This window comes from Chanos chanos, chromosome 16 (genome assembly GCF_902362185.1).
Source record: "Chanos chanos chromosome 16, fChaCha1.1, whole genome shotgun sequence".
Lineage (NCBI taxonomy): Eukaryota > Metazoa > Chordata > Actinopteri > Gonorynchiformes > Chanidae > Chanos > Chanos chanos.
In genome coordinates, this window is record NC_044510.1 from 5,423,208 (window position 1) to 5,447,823 (window position 24,616).

General features: G+C 41.2%; 2 protein-coding genes and 1 long non-coding RNA gene across 3 annotated transcripts; all 3 read right to left on the bottom strand.

Moving 5' to 3' along the window:
* Window positions 1-7,229: 7,229 nt before the first annotated feature.
* Window positions 7,230-9,415, bottom strand: bcl2l12 (BCL2 like 12). The gene is made up of 5 exons (XM_030793229.1): window positions 9,295-9,415; window positions 8,655-8,771; window positions 8,365-8,438; window positions 7,718-7,978; window positions 7,230-7,456 (listed from the first exon to the last, which is right to left on the bottom strand). Exons 3-5 carry the CDS (start codon window positions 8,389-8,391, stop codon window positions 7,415-7,417), a joined length of 330 nt encoding a protein of 109 aa, XP_030649089.1. The 5' UTR covers window positions 8,392-8,438; window positions 8,655-8,771; window positions 9,295-9,415; the 3' UTR covers window positions 7,230-7,414.
* A 438-nt stretch (window positions 9,416-9,853) lies between these two features.
* On the bottom strand, window positions 9,854-15,771 carry LOC115829172 (uncharacterized). Its single transcript, XR_004025996.1, has 3 exons — window positions 15,366-15,771; window positions 10,376-10,552; window positions 9,854-10,121 (listed from the first exon to the last, which is right to left on the bottom strand). It is a non-coding gene; the product is annotated as an uncharacterized LOC115829172 (long non-coding RNA).
* A 2,982-nt stretch (window positions 15,772-18,753) lies between these two features.
* On the bottom strand, window positions 18,754-23,089 carry pax10 (paired box 10). The gene is made up of 7 exons (XM_030793224.1): window positions 22,984-23,089; window positions 22,499-22,675; window positions 22,137-22,219; window positions 21,848-22,004; window positions 21,678-21,748; window positions 19,355-19,499; window positions 18,754-18,854 (listed from the first exon to the last, which is right to left on the bottom strand). The coding sequence occupies exons 1-7, from the start codon at window positions 23,087-23,089 to the stop codon at window positions 18,754-18,756; spliced, it is 840 nt and encodes a 279-aa protein (XP_030649084.1).
* Window positions 23,090-24,616: the final 1,527 nt, after the last annotated feature.

Here is a 24,616-nt window from a genome sequence, read left to right on the forward strand (position 1 = left end):
GTATGTTTTAGTGATAGATGTAAAGGAGAGGCCTTGTTGAAGGACAGGTTAGCTGGATACTGTTACAGATACTATTACTTATGCATATTCCTCTGCTGTCATGACACACCTGGGCCTGTGAAACGTCATTCCACTTGTGCAGTGACTACTTCTTAGGCTGCCCAGTGGGGAGTAAGCCTAATGGATATTTGCACTGCCACAACATGGACGTCATCTTGCACATTTTCAAGACTCTATCTGATTAATGTCGCCTCTGGTCTTGTGTGCAGGCAGTGTTCAGCGCCATTCCACCTGATCATGACTATGTGACTCCTGCTGTGGATAGCAGCAGGTCCCAGTTGTGACCTATGCCTGACTGACACCCACACACAAAAAACCCTATGTCTGTTGTCAATCCTCCTCCCTGTGCCATGTGAAACAGGAACACCCTACATGTGTTTGAGCCCTCATGACAGCTTGGGTATAAGTCTTCCACACAGTCTAAACTGCGCCATCTAGCGGTCTGGAGACAAGGAAGTAGAGTGCTGGTTATGTATGTAACCATGGTCCTACAACTGGTAGAAGACCGCCAGATCTACAGGTCAGTCAGGCCTCTGGTTCTGGCGAGAAACTTGGGCATAAGTTCTCGGCAGTAGATGCAGCTATGCGCAAGGGGTTTCCACACAGTCTAAACTGCGCCATCTGGTGGTCTTCCGTCAGTCATAGAACCACAGTTACTTACGTACCCAGCGTTTTCTTATGCTGTCCCAATTTACCTGATGTCCCAACATGCCTAAATTCACCATCAAGTAAGGTAAAGTGGGACACTTTTTGGTAATTTGCTTTTTAAACAACCTAAATCAGTTGTAATTTATTAAAATTATATAAGTTTTATTTAAATAGGCTGCTGTGAACACATCTATGGTGAAATTAAGCCCATTTATTTATTCATTGACAAACTGTACACCTTAAAACACCATCTGACACCCTCTTCAGCACAATGGAAGCATTCAGGTTGAGTGGGACACAATATTATTATTAAAATGAACTATTAGACACATGAGAAATACTTTTTAATAAAATTTAACAACATTTATCAATGAATTCATGTGTACAGCAAATCAAACAGATATCATATGATTCAAAATATTCAACAATGCATAAAAAAATTCATGTCTGCATGTAGCCTCAAGGCAAAATGTCTTCAATTAATTACTACTAGGCTATGCAAGTAGGGATTTTTTTATGCATTTCTGGAACTAATGCAAACATTGTAACACTGTAAACTTGAATTGAACATTCAATGAGTGGAACTTTCGTTAGGCCTACCCCTCACAATCTCATGTTTTTGCTACTCACAACGACCACAGAAAACATATCCACGACAGATGAAGTCGTTGTTGTCCATAAGTCCGTTGAGTTCTCTGCAGGACTCATGATACCACCATTTACAGTGGCAGTAAGCCACTCGTTCCTCAATGGCCTTCGGGTCACTTGCATCCCCATAGACCCCCTTGTTCCCCCTTGGGAAGTGACCCCTGTGCTGTTTGCAGAAGAAGGACAGCAGCTTTTTGGTGGCGGACACCAGCAGGCTTACGCACTTTGGTTGTTTTTAGTTTCTTTTTGTCTGCTTTGGTCCAGAAAAGGTTGGAGAATTCCAGACTTCTTAGGTGGTTGCTGGGTGGCCTCTCCACCATCCCCTTCTTTCCCCTATCCCTTGTGGGGACATTGATATGGTCTGAGAACTTTACAGTAGAGGCCCAGCCAGCTGTTGAAGTGCTGGGTAGAGAGGCCGGCTCAGTTTTCAAGGTGGAGATATGGGGGGCTGGACCAGTTGTGAGGGTGGAGGTATGCACCTCATCATCAAGCTAGCTGGTTAACACCACTTCCACCACACCTAAAGCCATGTCCTCTCTGACAACAGAATGGTTTCTGATGTTTCTCCATTCAGCCTCTCAGTGGTTAGGGTTGGCAAGAAAAGGTCAGTGGGAATGAGTTCCATCGTGACTGGAAACATCCCTGCGGCTCGGAAACCCGTAGAAGAGTAATAAGCATAATGTAGTGATGTAATGTGTGAAAATAAGACAGTGAAAATACTGATCCGGTCACTGCAGAAAGTTTTACCCAAATAATTCAAGACGACCAATTATTAATCAAAGAGTGAAACCTGCTTGGGCGTTCTCAACTTTGGTGGCCTTCTTCCATGCGGGGGTGAACACAGAAAAGAAGAGCTGTTTTGAAAGCTTCTTCCTGCCTGCCTTCCTTGTCCACTTGCGTCCCAGCTCCTGCCAGCAGTGTTTCAGGCTTCGAAACAGCAATCTGCCTGCAGGCTGGAGGGCATGGGTGGTGTGGGGAGGATAGCTCACCACACAGACATTATTTTGCTTCATGAGCTCCAAGAATTGAAGATTCAAGACATGGCGGTAGCGGCCATCCAAGAGCAGGACACAGGGCTTTGGATCCTCCTTAGGCAGCTGTTTGGCAAACCGCGAGCCCCACTCCAGAAACAGCTGGGAATTTCTCCAGTCATTAAATAACACTCAGATGATAGCCTTTTCTGTTCGTTCCTCCAGCCACTCTGCCCTGTGCCGCTTACCCTTAAAAATCACCATTGTGGGGGTGAAAGTACGAACCACATTGAATCTGGCCAGGACTGACTTTGTTTCTCCTTTTTCTCCAGATGTGACTTGGAAGCACGACTTGCCAGTCCCCCTATAGTGGCAAAATTTCGTTTTTTGCTTTTGTTATAATCAAACCACTTCTTTCACGTGGGCACAAAAGGTAATTTCGACTCGCATCTGTATCCACTTGTAACTTTTATCATTCACCAAAGCCTTGAAGCATGCTACTCACAATCAACTTCGGGTGAATGTCGGCGTCGTTTATTTTCAGTTTCATCAATCAGAGTCGTTGTAATTTTACAGAAAGCGGTCAAAAAGCTGTTTGCCATAATGTGCGCACATGTCTAAGAAAGCATTCACTCTGCAGCGGCATCCCAACTTTCTTACCAACCTGATCCCACACATGCGCACCAGGGGATCCACCATTAACCAATCACAATCCACAATTTAAACTAATCCTGACTCCACAATTTACACGCAGCACAAAAAGTGGCCTAATTCAAACAAAACACTATAAACAAATAACAATAACGATATATGGCTCTTACACCCCCCCCCCCCCCACAACCTTCTTCGAGATGAAGTGGTCCTGCAGCCCTGATTCATAGCAGTTCCACAGGTGAGATGGAATGTTGTAGGGGTGCTACAGTACCTACAATGTCGTGGATCTGAAGGCAGTTGAAGAGTGACGTGTAGGTCTGAATCCATTTCTCAACTACTGTAGGATTCATACCAGAGGCCCTTGCAGCCGAGAGGGCTTCTGGCTTACGGAGGCTCATGTTTGGATTTTTTCTCATGAACCCCTCAAACCAGTAGTGACCGGCTTTTTGCTTGTCCTCTGAAAATCTAGTGATGCCATTTATTTTGGAATGCAATACGGCGTATATCTCCTTATTCTAGGGGGAACCTCCTTTCTGCTAATAGTTTCACAAGGTCAGCCAACTCACTCTAAGCCTCAACTTAGAGCAGGGGGCTCTTACCTGATGCATGGTGGTAGCCTCTCACCAGCCCTTTCACTCACCTTTATACAGTCGATTTTGGGATGCTACACCTTAACTTAGGTTCCTGTCCTTCAGTCACCTGCCTCTGATATTCCTCTACAGCCCCATGCCATTCTCTCTTCCATACACTGATTGAGTTTTCTACCCCTCCTACATTGCTGTCCTTTCTTTCTCCATATTACCCGGTCACTCCTCTCTCCTCTCCCTCTCTGTCCATCTACTCTCTGTGTGGGTGCCATCTTTACTGTAATATTTAAGAAATTACCGACCTGAAATTTCATATTCAGACACATAATTCTTACCAGCAACTTAAAAATGTTATCTTTTATCCATGAAATGGCTGCACTGTGCCCACTAGCATTAGCCTTAAAACTGTCCCACTCAACCTGTCCCACTTTATCTAACCCTGTCAGGTTGAGTGGGACAGTGCTGTACATCTAATTTTCATAAATATTTCATACAGTGTCCTGCTCATTGTTATTAATTTGTAATACACTGACAGTATAAATGCATTTAAAAGGGAAAATTGTATTGTTACATCATAAGTGACAGAATTATCAACCTTATAGTTCTAAAATAGATTACACTTGCCAGATGTCCCAGGAGTCAAGCAATTTAAAAAATAACAACAGGACCATTTCTGTGATTCCACACCATTCACAACCTTTATTTCATATCTAGCAGACATTCAACAACAACACAATAACAACTGCTGTGATTGGCGTACAAAATTAACTCTGTACACTACCTATAAACTTAAGCACCCAGTGTCCCACTCAGCCTGCTGCTTCAATCAACATAAATTCACCCTATCTGTCTAGAACTGTATCGCAGGTAATATGAAGTACTATCTTAACAAAAACGTAAAACTGATCGTATATCAACAACGGTCAGTCTAAACAAGATAATATGGATCGGAGAAGATGAGAGGAACTTTACCCGGTCCTTGGTTCTTGAGTAGGCTATGTTTCCAAGACGAGCGGGTTGTAAACAGATGTCAGTCCGAAATACAACGTAGAACAAAATTAAACTAACCACACGAGAGCTAAAACACTGTGAAAAACACAAGATACGTTTTAAAAAGATTTTTAAAAATATCCAAAAACATTAAAACAGACTTTAGCGTCACAATGTAACAGCTTGTTGAGTCAGCGAACTTCTCCGTGATTAACGAACAAGTTGAAAAAAACACCGTCGCTCACTGCTCTTTTTACCGATAGACCAAAAATTAAGTTTTCGCCGCATACTTAGTTCTTCTATTTTTTCACGTTTGTTGACATGTCGTACTGCGTTTCCTCGATTCGGTTTACGACAGTTTCTATATCACAGTGCAGAAACAGCCTCTCTGTGTAAGTCTACTCATTAGCCATTAAATGACCATGTTGTCACTCCCTTAAGCTCTCAAGTAGTCCAGGTGGAGGAGTGGCATCTCTAATATTCTGACCTACTTGGCTCGTTCCGAAAATAATGCATCGAATTTCACCAACGCATTTAAGTAGGATAAGCATGCGAGTAACAGTTAACATTTTTTGTAAGATAAGATAAGACAAGATAGATAGATAGATAGATAGATAGATAGATAGATAGATAGATAGATAGATGCTTTATTCATACCTTTGGAAAAATTCGGGTGTCCAGTAGCTCACACAATGTAGATTAGAAACAGCACACAACAAACAACAAACAGTGCACAACAGCAAAAAACAAAATAGGTAATGTGTAAAGGATTAAGAAATGGTCTTTATTAAAAGTATAATATAAAACAGACACCCTCTCCTATTTTTTTTAATTATTACCAGACCTATTCTAATAGACATTATAATTATAATTACAAATTATATTCTAATGACATTATAGCGTGTTAGGACACCATGTCGGTAGATGGCGCTGTAGCGCTTCTGTGGAGCGCTCGGGACACGATAGTTTCACTGAGCCCGATACCGCTCAGCATTAAACTGCCTCGGGCACGAGTGAGAAGCTAACTGTTGTCTGTCTTTTCGTGTATCCGCAGGTAGCGTAAAATCACATTCTAAACTAGTTTATAGTTATTCAAATATGAATGTTATATTGGGAGAATGTTTCGTGATGTTTTAGTTATGTTGTGACCAGTTTATGAGGTTTTAGTTATAGCGGACTGTCTGAGCTCGCTGAAGGTGGCAACTGGCTAGTGTCTTTTCACATATTCAAATACGGACAGTAAACCTAAGGGTGACCCTGAACCTCTCATGGTAGTGTTTGTAGTGTGTTGAGATGGGAGTTGTTTTACTGTTTCCTATTTTGAGTTACAGTTAGCAAATGCTACTCTGAACTATGTTACGCTTACTGAACATATGTTAGACTTTGCAGTGTCTGTCATTTTATGGATTGGCCGCTGCAACGGGTTAGTGTGGTTGAGTGTGCGCGTGCGTGAGCATGGCAGATGGAAGCCTGTGAACAGTGCAGAAGCGTTGTGTGAGTGAACGGACGTTAGAAATCACAGCAATGAAATACATACAGTTCTAAATACAGTAGTAGTTAACAGATTCTTGTGAAAATATTTTCTGATCAACTTCGTGTATGTCTAAGCAAACAGAGATAATATCGGGACGCGAATCTATCGGTCGGGCTCTATTCTGGATAAAATAATCACCAATGCTCAAGTTCTCCTGGAACCTTAGGCTCCTACCTGAGTCGACTTATTTACTACGAATGTAAAAAATGGCCCTTTTAGTAACTTGGATATACAACTTGACAAAAGTCAGTTTTATCCAACTGAAAAGGCTGTAATCTTTCCCCACTGGATACCTTTGACTTTTGACATGTTTATTTAAGTTATCCAGCTATTTGACAAATTGTGCCCGTAGCGCATGCAGGCTTTTACATCAGCCTGTCTCACACACACGCACACGTGCACACAGACACACATGCAGAGTAAATTCAGCAAATCTGGCCAAATCTTCTGAACAGTGTTATATCATCACTGGAACAAATTCCTGTTGGACTGCAGTTTTCTACTTGAAGGTCTGCATAACGTAGATTGACTAATGGTTCTAAAGGTCCAGAGGGAAGAACTCTTTTCAAAAGCCTACCTGTAAAATATCACGTTAAACTATCATGTTAAACAAAAGCCACACTTTGTAGTTTCACCATTAAGAGACAATGAGAACATTGACAGAGTCTCCACATTAAGGTAAGGGAGTACAAATAATTGTAATACTACACAAAATGTAAAGTACATTTATAGGAACTAATTAAATGACCATTAGGTGCTTGCTGTGTAGTCTTTTTTTTTTTAATTGGAATGATCTGTTACCACACAGTGTGTTTTGTATTGACCGTTTTGTATTAGCTGAATATTTGGATGAATGAAAACAAAGTGAGAGAATGACTGTTTAATCACTGATTGCATTTAAAGAAACATTGTAAACACTTTAAAAAACATATTTTTATATGTTTCTTCACACTGCTAGGTAAGTCCTGTGATTACTTAGTAAAAAAAAAAAACACTACTTTTGTTCTACTGTAAATATGTGTTTTATGAGGTGCATCATTCTAACAAATAAAAACAATAGCAAACATGCAAATCATTTCTTTTTTTCACATTTTATAAAAAAAAAAAATACAATAAAACCCACAATAATAAAAAATATCCAAATGTTTTTTCCCCTCATAAATACATTAGTAGAGGCTGAAACCACTGTCATCAATAGTGTTTACACTCTTGGTCACTGTGCACCGTTGCCTCTCTCTTTTCCGTAACGCGGAGGTCAGAGTTCAGCGTTCATGTTATAAAAGGTAGGATTCTTCCACACACTCATCCATTACTCAACATTGTCAGTCACACTCCAGAGCCTCTTCCGACTGGACGATGTTTTCCTACAGAGAAAAAGAAATGTTGTCATGAAAACAGTGCGTTTATTTTACTCAGTGGCACCACCTCCTGACTGAGAATATCACTACAGCTAATATTTCTTTTTTTGTGTGTGTGAGACACGTATTCAGAGGCACTGTAACAACAGAAGAATTTATAATGGTTATCGTATAATAGCATTCAGTAATATGATTTGAGCGTTATAATATGATTAGACTGACAATAACAGGCAAAAAACTGAAATGGAGAAACAAAAATGGACTCACCCATCCTCCCTGACTCTTCACCCAAGGTGCGAAATTTTCCATGTAGCGCTCGGCGTAGCCTTGTAACCGTTGCGGGGTACCTGTTGCCGTGACGACTCGCCGTGACACTTCCATGGTGATGGCGACCCGCCTCAGGGTAGGGCTGACAGGCGCAGTGAGGGGCGGGTCCACGTTTATATTGGCACATGTGTCGAGAAGTTTGGCGAAGGAGGGGTAGGAGAGTCGATTCAGAGAGCTGCGCAGGAACGGACTGGCGTTAATCTGGAAAAGAGCAGACGACACGTCATCATAATCATCATCAGTACTGTCTGTCATCTGTTGGATTAAACGAGACTGTCAAAATACAGTTAATCTCTGTCTCACAATCAAAAGGCCTGTTTCATTGGTTTTAGGACTGAACTATCAATGTATGAGTGTACGTGTGCGAAATATGACAGTACATATGCATCACTGCACATTTGTCTCAATGAAACGTATAATAATAGAGGAAAGCCTGAAAGAGGAAGTAGAAGCTTTGATGTGAATATATCACATCAGTGAATCCTTGAAGTGTCAAGATTCTTAGAAAATGGGAATGCCCCGTTGATTATGGTTATGGAAAACTGTGATTGGACAATGTCCTGGTGAAGTGGTAAATGAGAAGTTACCTTTTCATTCATTGCGTCACCTTCCATACACAAAACATGAACGAGCTGTTGCACGATGGATGTTTTATCAGTGGCTGTGACAAACAAACAAACAAACAAATTAGACAAACAGAGAGGCAGTGTGTGTTCGAGGAGTTACATACATAATCAACCAGAAACAGAAACAAACAAATAACTGTATTCCAATAGGGCTTGCACTACGACCAGAATTCTGTATTTTCGTCTGCTGAGTTCAGTGATGTAAGATATATTATGCATTTCCACATGTGTGTATGGTGCTGTTGGGTTACCTTTGGGAGGGTCTGGAGGTGGAGGTTCAGGTTTAATGGGGGATTTCTTTTTAACACTGTGTCGGGCGATTCTGTTCAAAGTCTCTGCCACCTCGTCATAGAACTCAGGTGGGTGTGCTAAATGGTTTAACAAACAAAAAAACAAATAAATAAATGCACATATCCCACAACGAAACCTCTCTAACACCTTAACTTTAGTTAAAATACTATCAATGGCACAAATTGTCAAATTTAGAAAAGACAATCCTCATTCCTATTGGATGGCTCTGTGTTTTAATAGGCTAATCCCCAAAGTTAGCAAGCTAGCTGGGAAAATTCTAGAAGTAAAGTTGTGCTGCTGTGTGAATACGTCAATAATCCTGAGAGGGGTTCAAAGAGAGGCCTCTGTGTCCCTGTGACAAAACACATTCATTTACACTGAGGGTTCCTCATATAAAAACAGCATTGTTTCTCCCCACCACGTGTTAAACTAATAACAGCAAGCACCATGCATACACTGTCTATGGCACAAGAATATGATTATCAGCACAGAGTTCTTTTTGTCCTGGTGTAATTCCTTCACCAGTGCACCTTGTGTTTACAATACATTCTATTAGAATCCACTGCTACTACACGTTCCATGCTTCATACAAACACTTACACGGTGATGTTACCGGTTTGTCTGGCTCCGCCTCTTTTTGGATTGGGAGTGAGTTCGGCCTCTGAGGACGTGGGTCATCCTTTTTTGACCTTAGTTTAAGGAGGCCCGAGAGTTGAGTTTTCAGTTTTTTTTTCTTCTTATTCTTTTTCTCACCAGTTTTTCTCTCTCCCTCTTCTTCGGACGTGGAAGATGGAGAGAGATTTTCATCCTATGGGGGGGGGGGGGGGGGGGGGGGGGGGGGGGTTGAGAAACTTTACTTTTCAAGAAGAAACTATTTTTAGAAACTACTCAACCGGTTTCCAAGATCAGCTGGTCCTGAAGAGATTATATCTCGACTGAAACAGTACACTGGCAAACAACCAAGATATCCTTCAACTCAGCTTCACCTTTATCTCCAGATCTTAGCTACGCAAAACAATGCAACTCTCTGAAATGTGACTCTCTAAAAAAAACAATTTAAAAAATGATGACAAGCAAGACCTTAAAAAAAGAGCCCACACAAATCTAACATAGATCTATCAAAGATCTAACAACACAACCTGAGATTTTTTACCTGAAGTTTTTGCTTTAGGATATGTGGTAGACATGGGCTTTTTTGCTTTGTCAGTTCCTTCTCTGATTGGCTATGTTGACCATCCCTCTCCAAGGTTCCGTGGGGCGACTGCCCACCGTCTTTTGGTACACGACGAATCGTCACTGGGCGTGGCCGCCACCTTTTTCGTATCAAGTCTTTAAAGCCATGTTTTTTCTCCTCTGCCGAACTGATCTCCTCATCCAGAGAGTCCCAACCATTGTCATGTGTCTTCGATTTATCTTTCAAAGATGCACTGAGAAGAAAAACACGAGACAAAGACTGAGAAAGAAGCAGAAACTAGGTGCACCATGTGTCTGAGAATAAGAAAACATTACATTACAAAATAACAAAAACATTACAGTTTGAAGTAAGCCACGCCTTCTTCCTTTCCATAAACACACAAATATCTGAAAGTAACTGAGTGTGTTTGTGTACCTCTGCCACCGGGGTGGGGTGTTAGTATCGGTGGGCGTATCGACAGAGTGTTGTGAACTATTTAAATGTTACCTGTACTTGTTGTGGTCCCTGTATTCCCCTCCAATTCTTCCTGGGCGCTCAGACGGAGGGACGGTGAGAGTTTTCCGGAGAAAAGATTTTAGCACAAGACGAGTCTCTGTCCTTATCTCCAGGAGGGATACAGAGTCCGGGGAAGAGGGGGGGACATTGACTTCTTCTGTCATTACACTGGGGGGGGGGGGTGAAAGCACAACACTTAAGTGTAAAGCATTACTTTGATAGACAGCAACAGAACATTTTGGGAAAGGGTAAAAGAGGATCCAACTTATCAGAGGTTAGAACAGCTCCATCAATAAACACATTAAAGAAAACAAAAATACTTCTTTCATTTTAAGTAAATCAAATAAAAAACAATGACAAAATATGACAGTATTGACAATACTCAGATATCATCTTCATTGTAACATAAGCAATATAAACATAATGTCACAATGAAGTGACAACAACGTACATAATATCAAGGAAGTGAAAGCAAAACAGATACTACACACACAGACACACACTCGTGCTTGATATACATAAATACACACACACACACACAAACATGATGAATATTTACATACAGAACCTGGTGTTCCAGTTTGAGCACATTTCCAGCGTTTTTTACTCATGACCTGTTTGTTTAAGCCGCTCTACCAAAAACAGACAACAGTTCTTACATTACACTCTGTCATTTCACCCCTACCTCGTACAGAAAAAACATAAGCACGTCCCACAAAACTGTTCTTCCCCTTTTTCAATCCCTGCCCTCTCTCCTCAACTTCCTGTCCTCTGTAAAAAGATACCAATACCTTGGCAAACTGTCACAGTAGTTCCTAAGACAATTCTGAGACATGGACAACGGGTATCAGTTCATTGTATGATAACACCAAAATGCTTCTCCTCTACCAAAACAAAAGTGTCAAAATCATTAAAACATGAATCAGCCGTAGAAAAATGCTGTCGGTCTGGTACGGGGTACTTTGTATACATGTGCTAGGCATATGGTGTTGCGCTGTCTTTCTGTTATAAAGAGTTTGTTTTCACCTGGTTGACAACACAACTGCTTTGCTCATTGTGGAAAGATAAGAGCATTATATGAATAAACAATAACCTCTGAACATTGTAGAATTTTGAGGGGGTTTTTTGCTTCTCTCATTTCAGAGTTGGAATGTTTGCTCTACACTAGGGCCTGTTTTTCTGCTGTCTGGAATCATGGGAATGTTTTATGACATCATAGTATGCTTGGAAGATTCACATGTTAACTCGTCAGGCTACATTAACATGCTAATTAAAAATCATAACTGCAAGAAGCTACTGGATCAAATTACAGCAGCAGTAAATACTCAAATTCATTGTTCAATTTCTATACATTTTCTTGATGGGGGCACAAGACTGGGGAATCCATAACGGCAAACCCAAATGGTAAAAGAAATCACATCACATTGGAAAGTTATTATCAATCTTGAAATCTGCATGGTTTTTTTCCCTTCTTCTTTTTTTTTTGTTAAGGAACGCAATGAAAATAATTCTCATGTGGCATTCATAGTTATTTTCTTCATTTCAGTGGGTGTATATCTTGATTTGAACTGAAAGCCAAAACCTGAGCTGAAAAAAGAGTTAGGAGTACCACCCTACCACCCTTTTACTGCAGTTCCTCCTACAAGTAACACAAACAACGGAATCCACAACTAGTTTCAGTTTGACCCTGCTTTCCCCCAGTTTCCCTCTTCAGTTCTGCTCCAATACAACTACTAATAATAAAAAAAAAAGGACATCATGGAGGCACCAGCGGTAAAATAAATGTTTTTCATTTCCTCCACGGGCCCATGATCTCTACCATCGCTTTACCACTTGATATCAAAGATCTTAATGAAACTGTAAGTTAGCAACCTGTTTAGTTCAACCACTTGCAGACTTAGACTTCTACCGTATGCACCTGTCAGACAGAATAAGAGACACCACGGTTGTTGGTGACAGAAGCTTTGGTCAATGAACAGCTTTGGGAGTGATCCAAACTACAACAAATCTACAAGGCTCCCAAAACCAAAACTGGGATCTACCATCAAGTTCTTCCATCCATGGTTGGACTGTCTCCTCTGACACTCTAAAATGTTGTACTCTGGAATCTTCTGTTGTTGCAACAACATAGAGTTTGCCAGCTTTCTTTGAATACTTCAAAAAGAATGCTTGACAGCATCGTGTAAATTAAAGGGATTTCGTGAAAATGGGAAAGGAATGCTACAGATCAACATCAGAGGAAGTTCCCCAAATTGGTTTCCTCCATATCACTTAAGCAGATTAGACAGAAACACGCCCTTTACCCAAGAGTCCCCGATGGGTATGACGGTCCTCAGGCTGTTGTATGAGACTTTGTTTAGTCCAAGAAAACAGACAGAGGCCTCTGAGTGTCTGGACAAAATGTACGTCTGGTATATAAGCTATGGCATTGTGTTTATTCTGAATGAAACACTCGCTCTCATCCATCAGGGGCTCAGAATGACGCGATTAAAGGCATATGGGAAACATAACTGCTTGAGATTTGTTTTAAGTGGTAAAGATTATAAAATGACCGAGGAAAAGAAAATCACACATTATACATTTGTCAGGCGTTACTTTTTTCCCCTCTGGCAGGATTTACTATGAAGGAGGAATTCAAAACTATTTTGTCTTAATCTTACCCTCTGACATGTTTCATGCTTTCAAATCAATGGAATTCAATACAAACCGTTTATCTATTATTACGACAAAACCGGTTCATTATTAAACGAGTTAAGATGCAGACTGAATTACTGTATCTTATGATTCCATTTGACTGTCCCATATGCACACATAATGAGGACGAAATTGTAAACGGTGTTACTGTCGGGCAAACCTGACTTCAGACAGTATGTCTGGTAACATTTTCCCACTAAGTGAAAATATCCACGTTTGATAAGTATCCAGTAGATCTCAGATCGGTGCTCAAAGATCGATTTATGCACATTGATCGTAATTTCATGTATTTGGTCATCATCAGTATATGTAATTATGTTTTCCGGACTGCCAGTGCTAAAGTCTTAATGAAGGAATTTTCGGATTTGCAAAACTGTTCTTGGGAGCTGCTACGAAGAAATGCCCAACGCTTTGTTCAAATGATGACTCATACTCTTGCCCCAACTAACATCTCTGTCATATACGCTCGCAAATCTGTGTTGTCGTATCTTATCAGTTTAGCTCGGAGCACGAGACGTAATCGAAACTGAATGAGTTTATTTAGAAGAGAATGTGTGTCATGCATTAGACACTCCAAACTGTTAAGAGTAAGAATCTGGTTAAGGTGACGTCTCTGCGTCTGTGAGTGTGGTTGCTTTGAAGACTGAAGGAATGAATCGAAGTTTTACACCACTGGTGAAGATGATACAAATCTTTCCTTGCTATACTGCCTGAAACGATTATCCCAAACACTCCACACAGTGTACATAACTGGAACTTTTGTGTACGTCGATTCGTAAACATACAAACAGCTCGTATCTGTCTTGAACTGTCTCGCAGGTGTCATATGAAGTCCCATTTGAACAAATACGTGAAACTGATTGTAAATCAATAATGGTCAATCTGAAAAAGCTAATATGAATGAGAACAGATGAGAGGAACTTTACCTGGTCCTTGGTTCTTGAGTAGGCTAGCCTACGTTTCCAAGACGAGCGGGTTGTAAACAGAAGTCAGTCCGAAGTATAACATAGAACAAAATTAAACTAACCACACGAGAGCTAAAACACCGTGAAAATTCACAAGATGATTTCTTAAAAAGATTTTAAAACCTCCACTAAAACAGACTTTAGCTTCACAATGTAACAGTTTGTCGAGTCAGCGAACTTCTCCGTGATTAACGAACAAGTTGAAAAAAGTCACGACCGTCTCTCAGTGCTCCTTTTACTGATAGACCAAAAATGAAGTTTACGCCGCATACTTAGTTCTTCTCTTTTATCACGTTTCTTAGCATGTCTTACGGCGTTTCCTCGATTCAGGTGACTACAGTTTCTACGAGTATCACAGAGTAGAAAGCGGCCTCTCTGTGAACGTCTACTCATTAGCCATTAAATGACCAAGTTGTGCGCATGTCACTCCCCTGAGTTCTCACGTATTCCAATTGGAGGAGTGGCATCGATAATATTCTGACCTACTTGGCGCGTTCCGAAAATAATACATCAAATTTCACCAACGCATTTAAGTAAGTATGTGAGTAACAGTGAACATTTTGGTAATATAAAATAAATAGATAGATTAATTAATGAACAGGACGAATGCACGTCAAGAATGACCAAAAGAACGTTTATCATGAAATGTTTTAGGCAGGTGGGTTTATTGGGACAAGCAAAACGAAAACGTTTACAAATAACCCATTTGTTTCAGTTACAAAACAATAGGGTTTTCAGACAGTAAACAGTACCATGATGATGATGATGATGATGATGATAATGAAACCAACGAAGATGATGAAACATTGACCTCCATTTGTTAAGTCCCTGCTCCCCGCTCCCCCCAAACCCCGTCCAGCGTCATCTTAAAGCCAGACACTGGTACAAGGATTGGGAGAGACGGAGAGAGGGTATTGAGGGATGTATAGTATGAGAGAGAGAGAGAGAGAGAGAGAGAGAGAGAGAGATGAAACATTGGGTGTTTAGTGAGTGAATGATCAGAAGATGGACACAGAAAGAAAGAAAGAAAGAAAGAAAGAGGAAAAGGAGAGAGAGAGACAACAAGAGATGAAAAAGAGAGAGAGAGAAAGAGAGAGTAGTGAGCGGCGCAAAAGAGTGCAGAACACAAGCGTGAGAAAATACCAAAGTAAAGAATGAAGGAAGGAAGACAGAAAGAGAGAAGCGTTCACCAAAAAATAAATAAATAAAAATCTGGGGTCAGTCACCGTGGGAATGACCCTGCAATGCACACATCATATTCGTAGCAACATTAAGGCACCGATAAAAGCAAACAGACACACACAAAATATGAAACTGATCACCTTTACAAATGTCTCTGCAGTATTCTGTGCATCTTCTATAGTCGGTGCTGCAGATTCCTGTTGGTTTGTTTTCTCTCTGCGTTCAGATTAAGCCTCTGTGTTTTTCCCTTTTAACTGCATGCAAATCAACTTCATTTTTGTCTGCGTCAATATCTACATATCTGCCTGTCTGTGATCTTTTTCTTTAAGTTTCTTTACATTTCTCACCATCCACCCATCTTGACTCATCTTCATTTACCTCTCTGTTTGGTATTTCTTTCTCTCTCCCTTCTTTTTTTAACACTATTTCGCCTTATCGTCTGTCTTTCTCTAACCCGTTCTTGCTTCATCGTTCTTAAAGTCATTTCCTCTTCAGCACAGCTGGTATTAGCTCCTTTCTGCTCCACCTCCTTCTCACTCTCTCCATCTCTCTCTCTCTCTCTCTCTCTCTCTCTCTCTTCTTTATATTTAGCCTCTCATAGTCATCTTCCTGTCTGTCCCCTGTCCTGTCCTGGCGCACTCTCCTTCTCTCTCTGTTTGTCGCTCCCTCTATCTATCCCTCCGTCGGCCTCCCTATCTCCCTCAAATCACGGTTCCTTGACCGGGAGCCAATGGGGAGAAGAGAAGCAGGGTGAGGCACTTCCTCTGTGACAGGAAACGAGCAAAATACAGCGAAGGGGGGAGTGAGAGAGAGAGAGAGAGAGAGAGAGAGAGATAGTGAGAGAGAGAGAGAGAGAGAGAGAGAGAGATAATGAGGTTTGGGAGGTGGTGCAGAGGTCAAATCAGAAAACAGTCACAAATTTTAACTAGTAATCTTTCTCAGTCTTTCCCAGTAAGAATTGGGTGGCCCTGTGTTTCTCTGATTACCAGATGGTTCTTTTGACCTTTTAAGCCTCAGAATGTTCTTGTTATGTTGTCGGTTGTCCATAAATGTGTCATTATGTCAATATCTGAAGCAAAGCTAGTTAAACCAAAGCAAGTTTAAATCAAACCACCAAACCACCTTAAACTTCAGCGATTGGTCTTCGGACATTACAGTAAAAAGAATCTGTTGGACACAGCCAGTGGCGAGAGAAAAGAGATGGTCATAAAATAAAAAGGGAAGATAAAGAGATAAAAAAAAAAGGAAGAGGTGGAGATAAATAATGTAATGGGGCAAAGGGAGAGGTTTTGATTCAAACAGACATGATAAACTGTCTGTCCTGATGGCATTGTTTGGGGAGGAGGGGGGCACTGGGAGGGGGGGGGTCTCCTCTCTGGGGGATAGGGAAGACGTGACTGTCTTTGCCGGTTTCGGCCCAAATGGGACGTCTCTTGCGTGATGCGGTGTGATTTTTGGTCTCTGCGGGTCGTTAGCTTCAGTCCAAACTAAAAATCATTGGATCCACAGTACCGGAAACCCAAAGATACGACCTTCTCATGGGGACGGTCTGTACATGACAGTGTAAAAATTAAACAGAGCCAGTTTTAGAAGAGGCATGTCCATTTTTGGGGTATTAAAGATTAACATTTTAAGGATTATGTATAGTCTTGAATTCATTAAAAGTCCGAGTTGAAGTTCCACATTCAAAATTCAATTTTCTCCAGATATTTGCCCGTCTGAGAAACGTAGCCCAGTATGTTTCATTCTGTGAGAAATATAAAGAGATGTAAAATGTGATCATACACAGCTTCACACGGGGACAAAAAAAAAAAAGAAGTTCACCGACACAGAGGATGAAATGGGATTTGAGATATAGAAAGTATTAGGGGATTCTTTGATGCAGTCCTGCTTGCACAATCTAATTTTTTTTTTTTTTTGCTTTGTACTCTTTAACCCTGCTGAGTTCTCTCCGTTTGAGAACAGCTTTGTCAGTCAGAGCAGAACAGAATAGAGCAGAGCTGCATTATTTTTGGTGGGTGTGGTAATGAGAGTAACAAAAACAGGAAATCCACAGGCACATACGCAGGAAATGCTACTGCTCACTGACAGTGAGAAATAAACACAAGCTAAACACCAGCGAACGGATCAAGACATTTTTACTCTAGAGAGAGAAAGAGAGAGAGAGAGATGAAGGGGGTGGATTGGCTGGAGGGGAGGGGGGGTGTATGCTTAGTGATGGGGTCAGATAAAGAGGGGGGGAAGGGGGAAAAAGTACAGGAAAGGTCTCAAAGTTTACCAGAAAAAAAAAGAACAGAAAAGGCTTGTTGTTGAGTTTCACATGTAGATTTTTTATTTATGGTTAAAACTGTTTCACCAAAGGATTTCCACTAAAAATCAGCACAGGCCTAATGACAAACACAATAACGGCATTTCTCTCTCTCTCTCTCTCTCTCTCTCTCTCTCTCTCTCTCTCTCTCACACACACACACACACACACACACAAACTTGCAGTTATCTAAAAATGACAGACAGTAATCTGGCATAGGACAGAAAAAGTCAGGTACAGTGAAATAGAGTAATAACTAAAATGACAACACAATAATATCTTTGCTTGGTTCACACTGACATGTAATTGGCTTATTGATATCCAAGTTTGATTGTCCCTGGTTTTTATCTCTCCTTTGTCCAATGCTTCATTTCCATTGGCTGGTCCATCTCCCCTTTTGAACATCACTGGCTGTGGCTGTTCCCATGTCCCGAGTACGATTGTCATTGGCTGGTTTTGGTCTAAGCTGGATTGTCATTGGCTGCTCCATTCCCATACTTGATTGTCATTGGCTATTCAGTGTCATATTTTGTCATTGTTACAGAAGGTCTTTGGCTCATACCTGATTGTCATTTGTCGTGCCTTATCCACCCTTGATCACTTTTTTGGTTTACTATTGTCTGTTTTAACAAACACAGTGATTGACTGAAGAGATTTAGATTACTGGTTCTCCTTAAGTCCACCGAACCTCACTTTGTTGGCTGGTTTACTGGGAAAATCCATCATCTTGCTGGTTAACAACTTGGAGTGTTTTGCTACTTAGCAGACAGAGCAGAATCTGGGTCAGAATAAGCACTGAATTGGACCTATCACTTAAACAAGGCAGCTGAGGAAATTTGCCTCATTGACTCACGTTTCAGTTGTAGAGAACTAAGTGCTGTTTTTTTTTTTGTATGCGTGTGGTATTGGGGCGGTGGGGTTTTTTTTTCCGTTAAACTGTGGTGAGGTGTGGCTAATGTGGAGTCTGCTTCCCTGATTTGGAGTGTTGTTCGTTTATAATGGGCCTCAGCTTTGGTATGTGTTAAGCAACGTTGGGTTGTGTGTAGTGTTCACTCGGGTTATTGTTATGTAGTTGTTTCTGGTCTGTTTTGTCGGGGGTTTGAGATGGGATGATGCTGGATTACACTGTGGTTTGTTGTTGACTGTGGCGTTTTAGATGTTGTTGTTGTTGTTCAAAGTTGTTCTGGGTTGGCGTTCCGATTGGAGGGTCTTTTGGTCTTTCACTGCAGTCTGGTCCAGTATTGACCCAAACCCTGACCTAGGTCCTGCTCACTGGTCTGCACCGGTACTGGCCCAGTCACTGACACTCCTGGGAGAAAACCTTAGAGAGAGAGAGAGAGAGAGAGCGAGGGAGGTTATATTTACACCTTAAAACCACAAGTTTTTGTTGTTGCTTTTTTTAATAACTGCACATGGCCAAATGCACAATACACACCCATATATGCTAACACACGGAAAGACACATCATTTGTTCTCTGATGAATGCATACAGCCGGCCACAGGCCGTGTTGCTGAAAGAGCTACCAAACCTCTCAGAAAATACCCTTATACAGTAAATATGTTTAGTCAACTACCAAACCTGATTCAATGCATTAACCAACCAACAAATCATCGACTGCTACAAGTCACGATGGTCATTTAGAGAACAAGAAGATAGCTGGGAATACTTAAGGAGAGGTTTGACCTGCAGCACTTTACCAAGGTGTAGAAGTTGCTTTAGAATGAGTGTACTGCAGATTTGTTGTGAACAAATGACCTTGGTTTGACCTTCAGAAGAGAAAGGTGTGATAGCGTGCAAGTGTTGAGTGTAAATGGACTTACCTGTGTTTGCGTTGGCAGAGGGAGGGGGTGGCATTTGAGGGGAGGGGTAGGAGGCAGAATCAAATTTACGAGGGAGAGGGGGAGGGGCAGAGGGAGAAGGGGGTAGCATGCAAGAGTAAGATGGAGCAGACTGAGGGGGCAATGACTGCAAAATTAGGAAAGGAGAGGAAAGGAAAGGAAAGGAAAGGAAAGGAAAAGAAAGGAGAGGAGAGGAGAGGAGAGGAGAGGAAAGGAAAGGAAAGGAAAGGAAAGGAAAGGAAAGGAAAGGAAAGGAAAGGAGAGGAGAGGAGAGGAGAGGAGAGGAGAGGAGGGGACAGGAGAGGAAAGGAAAGGAGAGGAAAGGAAAGGAGAGGAAAGGAAAGGAAGGGAAAGGAAAGGAAAGGAAAGGAGAGGAGAGGAAAGGAAAGGAGAGGAGAGGAAAGGAGAGGAGAGGAGAGGAGAGGAGAGGAGGGGACAGGAGAGGAAAGGAAAGGAGAGGAAAGGAAAGGAAAGGAAAGGAAAGGAGAGGAGAGGAGAGGAAAGGAAAGGAAAGGAAAGGAAAGGAGAGGAAAGGAAAGGAAAGGAAAGGAAAGGAAAGGAAAGGAGAGGAGAGGAGAGGAGGGGACAGGAGAGGAGAGGAAAGGAGAGGAGAGGAAAGGAAAGGAAAGGAAAGGAAAGGAGAGGAAAGGAAAGGAAGGGAAGGGAAAGGAAAAAGGGGGGATAGAAAAGAGTCACTCAAAAGAAAGGAGAAGAGCAGAGGATTGAGGAAAGAGGAGAGGAAAGGAAAAGAATGAAAGAAAAAGAAAACAGATGGTTAGCCCAGACAGCAGAATTCAGATGCCAACTCAACAGGAATAACAGACAAAAAAATAAAAATGATGTCATTTCATACATGTTCCCCCCTTAAGCTTCAAATACAGCTCAACGACAAAACTGAAAAGAAACAAAGCAAAGGCAGACAGCCCAACTTAAATCGTTTTGCTTTACACAGCCACACCTCATTAAGTCAATCTTAAGTTAATCAAAACCCAGGTAACTATCTCAATTGTGTGTTCAGACGTTCAGGTGTGTTGGATTAGAGAAAAGCTATAAAAGGTATATGTTACACAATGCAACTGTGAGGGGTCATAGTCTTATTGGCTGGGTGTGTAAACACAGATAGTCTGAAACTATACAAACAGTTTATGACATTTTGGTGTTTACACTGGGGCACGATGATGTATGATGTAATCTGTTTTTTTATGTGGAGCAGAAGGGCGTGGTAACTTTTTGACAGGTGGACTCATCGAAACCAAGAAAATCAAAATCTTTCACCTGGCCTTAGACTACGGTAAATTAGAGAGCTGTTCTAGATGAAACCACAAGGGGGCGACAATTGTTATAGTCACACTAGCACGCACAGTGTCTCGCTCAAAGCAGTACATACTGGGACTTCTTCAAACCGTAACATATTTTCAGCATGCAGTTATATAATCTGAAGATGTACTAACATTTCTGACTGAATTATTCAGTATTTGGCAGAGTAGAACTCTAAACTGGGCTCTGTTAAGAAGCGAAATTTGAGCAGAGAGAGAGAGAGAGAGAGAGAGAGAGAGAGAGAGAGAGAGAGAGAGAGAGTGTATGTGTGCATGTGCATGTGTGTTTCTGAGACAGAGAGAGAGAGAGAGAAAGAGAAAGAGAGATAGATCTACTATGGATATGTACTGGTATTATACAAATAGTTAAGTATATGATAGATTCACACTGACAGTACATAAAATACAAACAGAAAATAAGAGCTTGCTATGGATTTAATATGAATGATTTAATGTAATGCGGATAGGTTGGCTAATATATAAATGGACCAGAATGGCACAGTTAGAAATAGGCATAAGATAACGATATAAATACTGGTTCCATATTAGTGGGTTTGTACACTACGGACTCAAATGATACTATATAAATGTAAAAATCTAAAAATATCAGTAATAACACTCGTACAAGTCTATATCCTATACATTGCAGTTGTGTAAAGAAATAAATATGCAATCATGACATACAGGATACATAGGTTTTTACGCCACAGACTGATAGGTACATTCACTCTGGACAGGTATATGCTCTATATAAATGTTATAATGTACTAAAGAGATATTTGAGTACATTATAAATAAATCATTGTAACATGTAGCCATAGTGATCATATAAATGTTTTACTATACTATCAAAGGATGTAGGTATGATATTAACAAGTCACTGTAGGTACATAGGTGCTGTATGAATGGACTAGCATATTACAGCTGGGTTAAATACTAAGGACACCAAACTAGGATAGGTACTAAGTTAACAAGAAAAGCGGAGTTACCTGCACGCTGGAGAATACAGACAGGGAGCTGTATCCTGGGAGAGAGGTGTCATTCCGACTATGCATGGAGCCTGAGAGAGATTAAAAAACAGACAGATTGAAGAAAGGAAGAAAGAGGATTTTATCTTTTTCTTTTTATAATTGCGCAAATGAGCGTAACGGACGCTTACTGGAGCTATTGCCATGGTGAGAGTGATAAACGGGGGTATTGAAGGATGTGCTCAGGGGAGTGTGTGTCTGAGAACAGGAACTTCCACCCCCTGACCTCCTCTGATTGCGTAGTTTTTCTTCCCTCCTCCACTTGGCTCTCCGATTGGAGAACCACACCTGTTAATCACGTCATGTTAGCCAATCAAGAAAAGCCTCCTCAAATAAACAAAGGACACTAAGGTCACGTCGTTTATTAGAATAAAGAATTTATAGATATCTGTAAGCTGACAAGAATCGAGAGGTGCGTACCTGAATACGAGCTTCTGGTAGGTCAATCTTAGCCGCCAATCTCTCTCTTGCAAAGACATCTGGGTAATGTGTCCTTTCGAACTCTGAGATGACAAGGAGAGGTTAACCTGTTAGATAACAAACTGAACAATAACAACGTGATCATAAGTAAGAGGGTTGAAAAAAGAAAAAGAATGAATGGGGACTGGGGGCGGGGAGTAAAATGAAGACACTCACTCGAGCCCCGACAGATAACATACCATTTCCTCTCTTCAAAATAAAAGTTCTCTGTAAACTCTTTAAATGTCTGGCTTCATATTTAAACTGCATTGATCATTTCCGGCAGTAGGCCTAAGATGAAGCCTGGGACTAAAGTGAGAAACCTTTCTCCAAGGCGTCGATCTGCTCCTGGGTGAAACTGGTACGGTTCCTCTGGAGCTTCCGCTTCAGCTGCAGGTGGAGCTGAGACTCGTCCACTTCATCCCTTTCTCCCTGAGCCACTGCCTCTCCTCCGCCTCCTCCTCCCACCATCCGCATGTTCATGTCCTCCACACAACCATCTGAGAAGGCATGAGTGGAGGATCGTGAAAAATGGACAAAACTAATGGACTGAGATCGGAGATTAACGTTGGCTCGTTAGTCAAGAATGTCGCAGAACATTCCTGACAAGAATTTGGTCCTCTAGTGAATGTGTGGGGATGCTGCATATCTGTGTGTATAAATGCAAAGTTAATGTGTGTGTGTGTGTGTGTGTGTGTGTGTGTGTGAAGATGTGCCTATTGGTATTCTGTGATTGTGCTCAATCAGGTGTATAACGCATAACAGCTTGTTTTGTTCCAAGCTGACTGCAGAACACACACACACACACCTGTTCCGTGCTGAGGTGGTATTGTGTTAGGTTGATGGTACCAGTTGTTTGGACCAGTCCAGTTGGAGCCATTTTGTAGATTAAGCATGGTAAGCTTCTCATACATAGTACTTCACCCCCTGACCTTTGATCTGTGACCCCTCTCCTCTTCACAAACAGAGAAATACTGAGAGAGAGAGAGAGAGAGATGGATGAGGCTAATATCATTAACAAGGGCTGCATAAAGACACACAGGCAAAGAGACACACATACAAACATGAACCCTTCCCCCCACAGACACACAGAGAGAGAGAGAGAGAAAAAGAGTTCATTACATACACACTGAGTAATTAAGAAGTAGGGAACATCGAGCCTGACACGCCTGCACACACACGCATGACTGGAGAGAGAAACACTGTCAACTAACGTTAACAACTATACACACGGCACAAAGGGACGCACACACACACACGCGCCAAAACAAAACAAAAAAATCAGGGACACAGATACACACAACACTACACAAAGACATGGTAACATACACTTTACACAGATACACGCTGCTTGCATAAGTTACAACGGATGTAATGTATACACCCCAACACAATATACAATTAGAACCACCTTTAAATATATGTAGATTTATCATGTTTATATACAGTGTTTAATTTAATATAAATATGATGAGCAGGGAGATGAGAGAATAGTGACTCTAAGAGAGACAGAGTGAGAGAAAAAAAGAAAGAAGAAAAAGAGTGAGAGGTAATAGCAATAAGAGAGAGACAGAGAAAGAGACACAGAAAGAGAGAGAGAGAAAGAGTATACAACACACACATTATGATACGGTTGCATATGGTGAGCAGGTAGATAGTGGTGTGTGCTACAATGAAATGACTAAGCAAAGGACATCAAACTGACCACCCTAAAGCATTTTCTCCGTAGCAGCATATCATAGTGAATGTTCAGTGCACTTTTCAAGGCTCCTCAGACACACCTGGTCCCAAATAAGACCACACCTGGTCTTTTATCACGCATCTTTGCCCTTGTGTTTTCCTGGTTATATTAGTAATGGTTCAAAACCTTTCAGTAATCAATATACAGATAGTTCATTCAAAACACAACCTGGACAGGCTAACTCTTGAGTTCCTACTCTGCCCTCATGCAGCATTCTCTCAGTCTATAACACACACAGAGAGACAGAGAGAGAGAGAGAGAGAGAGAAGGAGAGAGACTCCTGTTTTTGTAAGGCTATCAGAGAAAACATTAAAAAGTGGACAGGATTCAGGAGTTTTTCCCGTAGCATTAGATTACTATTTCAGCAGTCCTTCTTAAAGCGACTGATTGCCCCAAACGCTGTGATGTTATTCACAACATAAAAAAAAAGTAATCAAAGATTTTGACAAAGGCAGGAATAAATGGTCACTTTAATGCTTTCATTTCATCCTGCTACAAAGGTAAGGAAGAATCATCCCTATTACGCCACGCTGAACATTTTCACGACAGGGTTACAACATGAAGTCTACAAGCATCTTTACCTGTTCCATACAACAGCCCAGAGGGTCTTTCTATAGTTAACACAATAGCACAGACAACATTGAGGCTGAGCAATGGAGATGCAGTTTAAAACACACTGAACAGATCTAACTTTTCATTT

Bases quoted from the DNA above. Each gene is read 5' to 3' on its own strand.
- pax10 (XM_030793224.1), bottom strand. From the start codon at position 23,089: ATGTATGAGAAGCTTACCATGCTTAATCTACAAAATGGCTCCAACTGG. The intron at 22,676-22,983 runs GTGTGTGTGTGT...ATGCCTTCTCAG, and splicing joins ACCACCTCAGCACGGAACAG to ATGGTTGTGTGGAGGACATG. The intron at 22,005-22,136 runs GTACGCACCTCT...CGTGATTAACAG, and splicing joins TACCAGAAGCTCGTATTCAG to GTGTGGTTCTCCAATCGGAG.
- bcl2l12 (XM_030793229.1), bottom strand. From the start codon at position 8,391: ATGGAAGGTGACGCAATGAATGAAAAG. The intron at 7,979-8,364 runs GTAACTTCTCAT...GCTCTTTTCCAG, and splicing joins GTGACGCAATGAATGAAAAG to ATTAACGCCAGTCCGTTCCT. The intron at 7,457-7,717 runs GTGAGTCCATTT...TTTTCTCTGTAG, and splicing joins TGAAGAGTCAGGGAGGATGG to GAAAACATCGTCCAGTCGGA.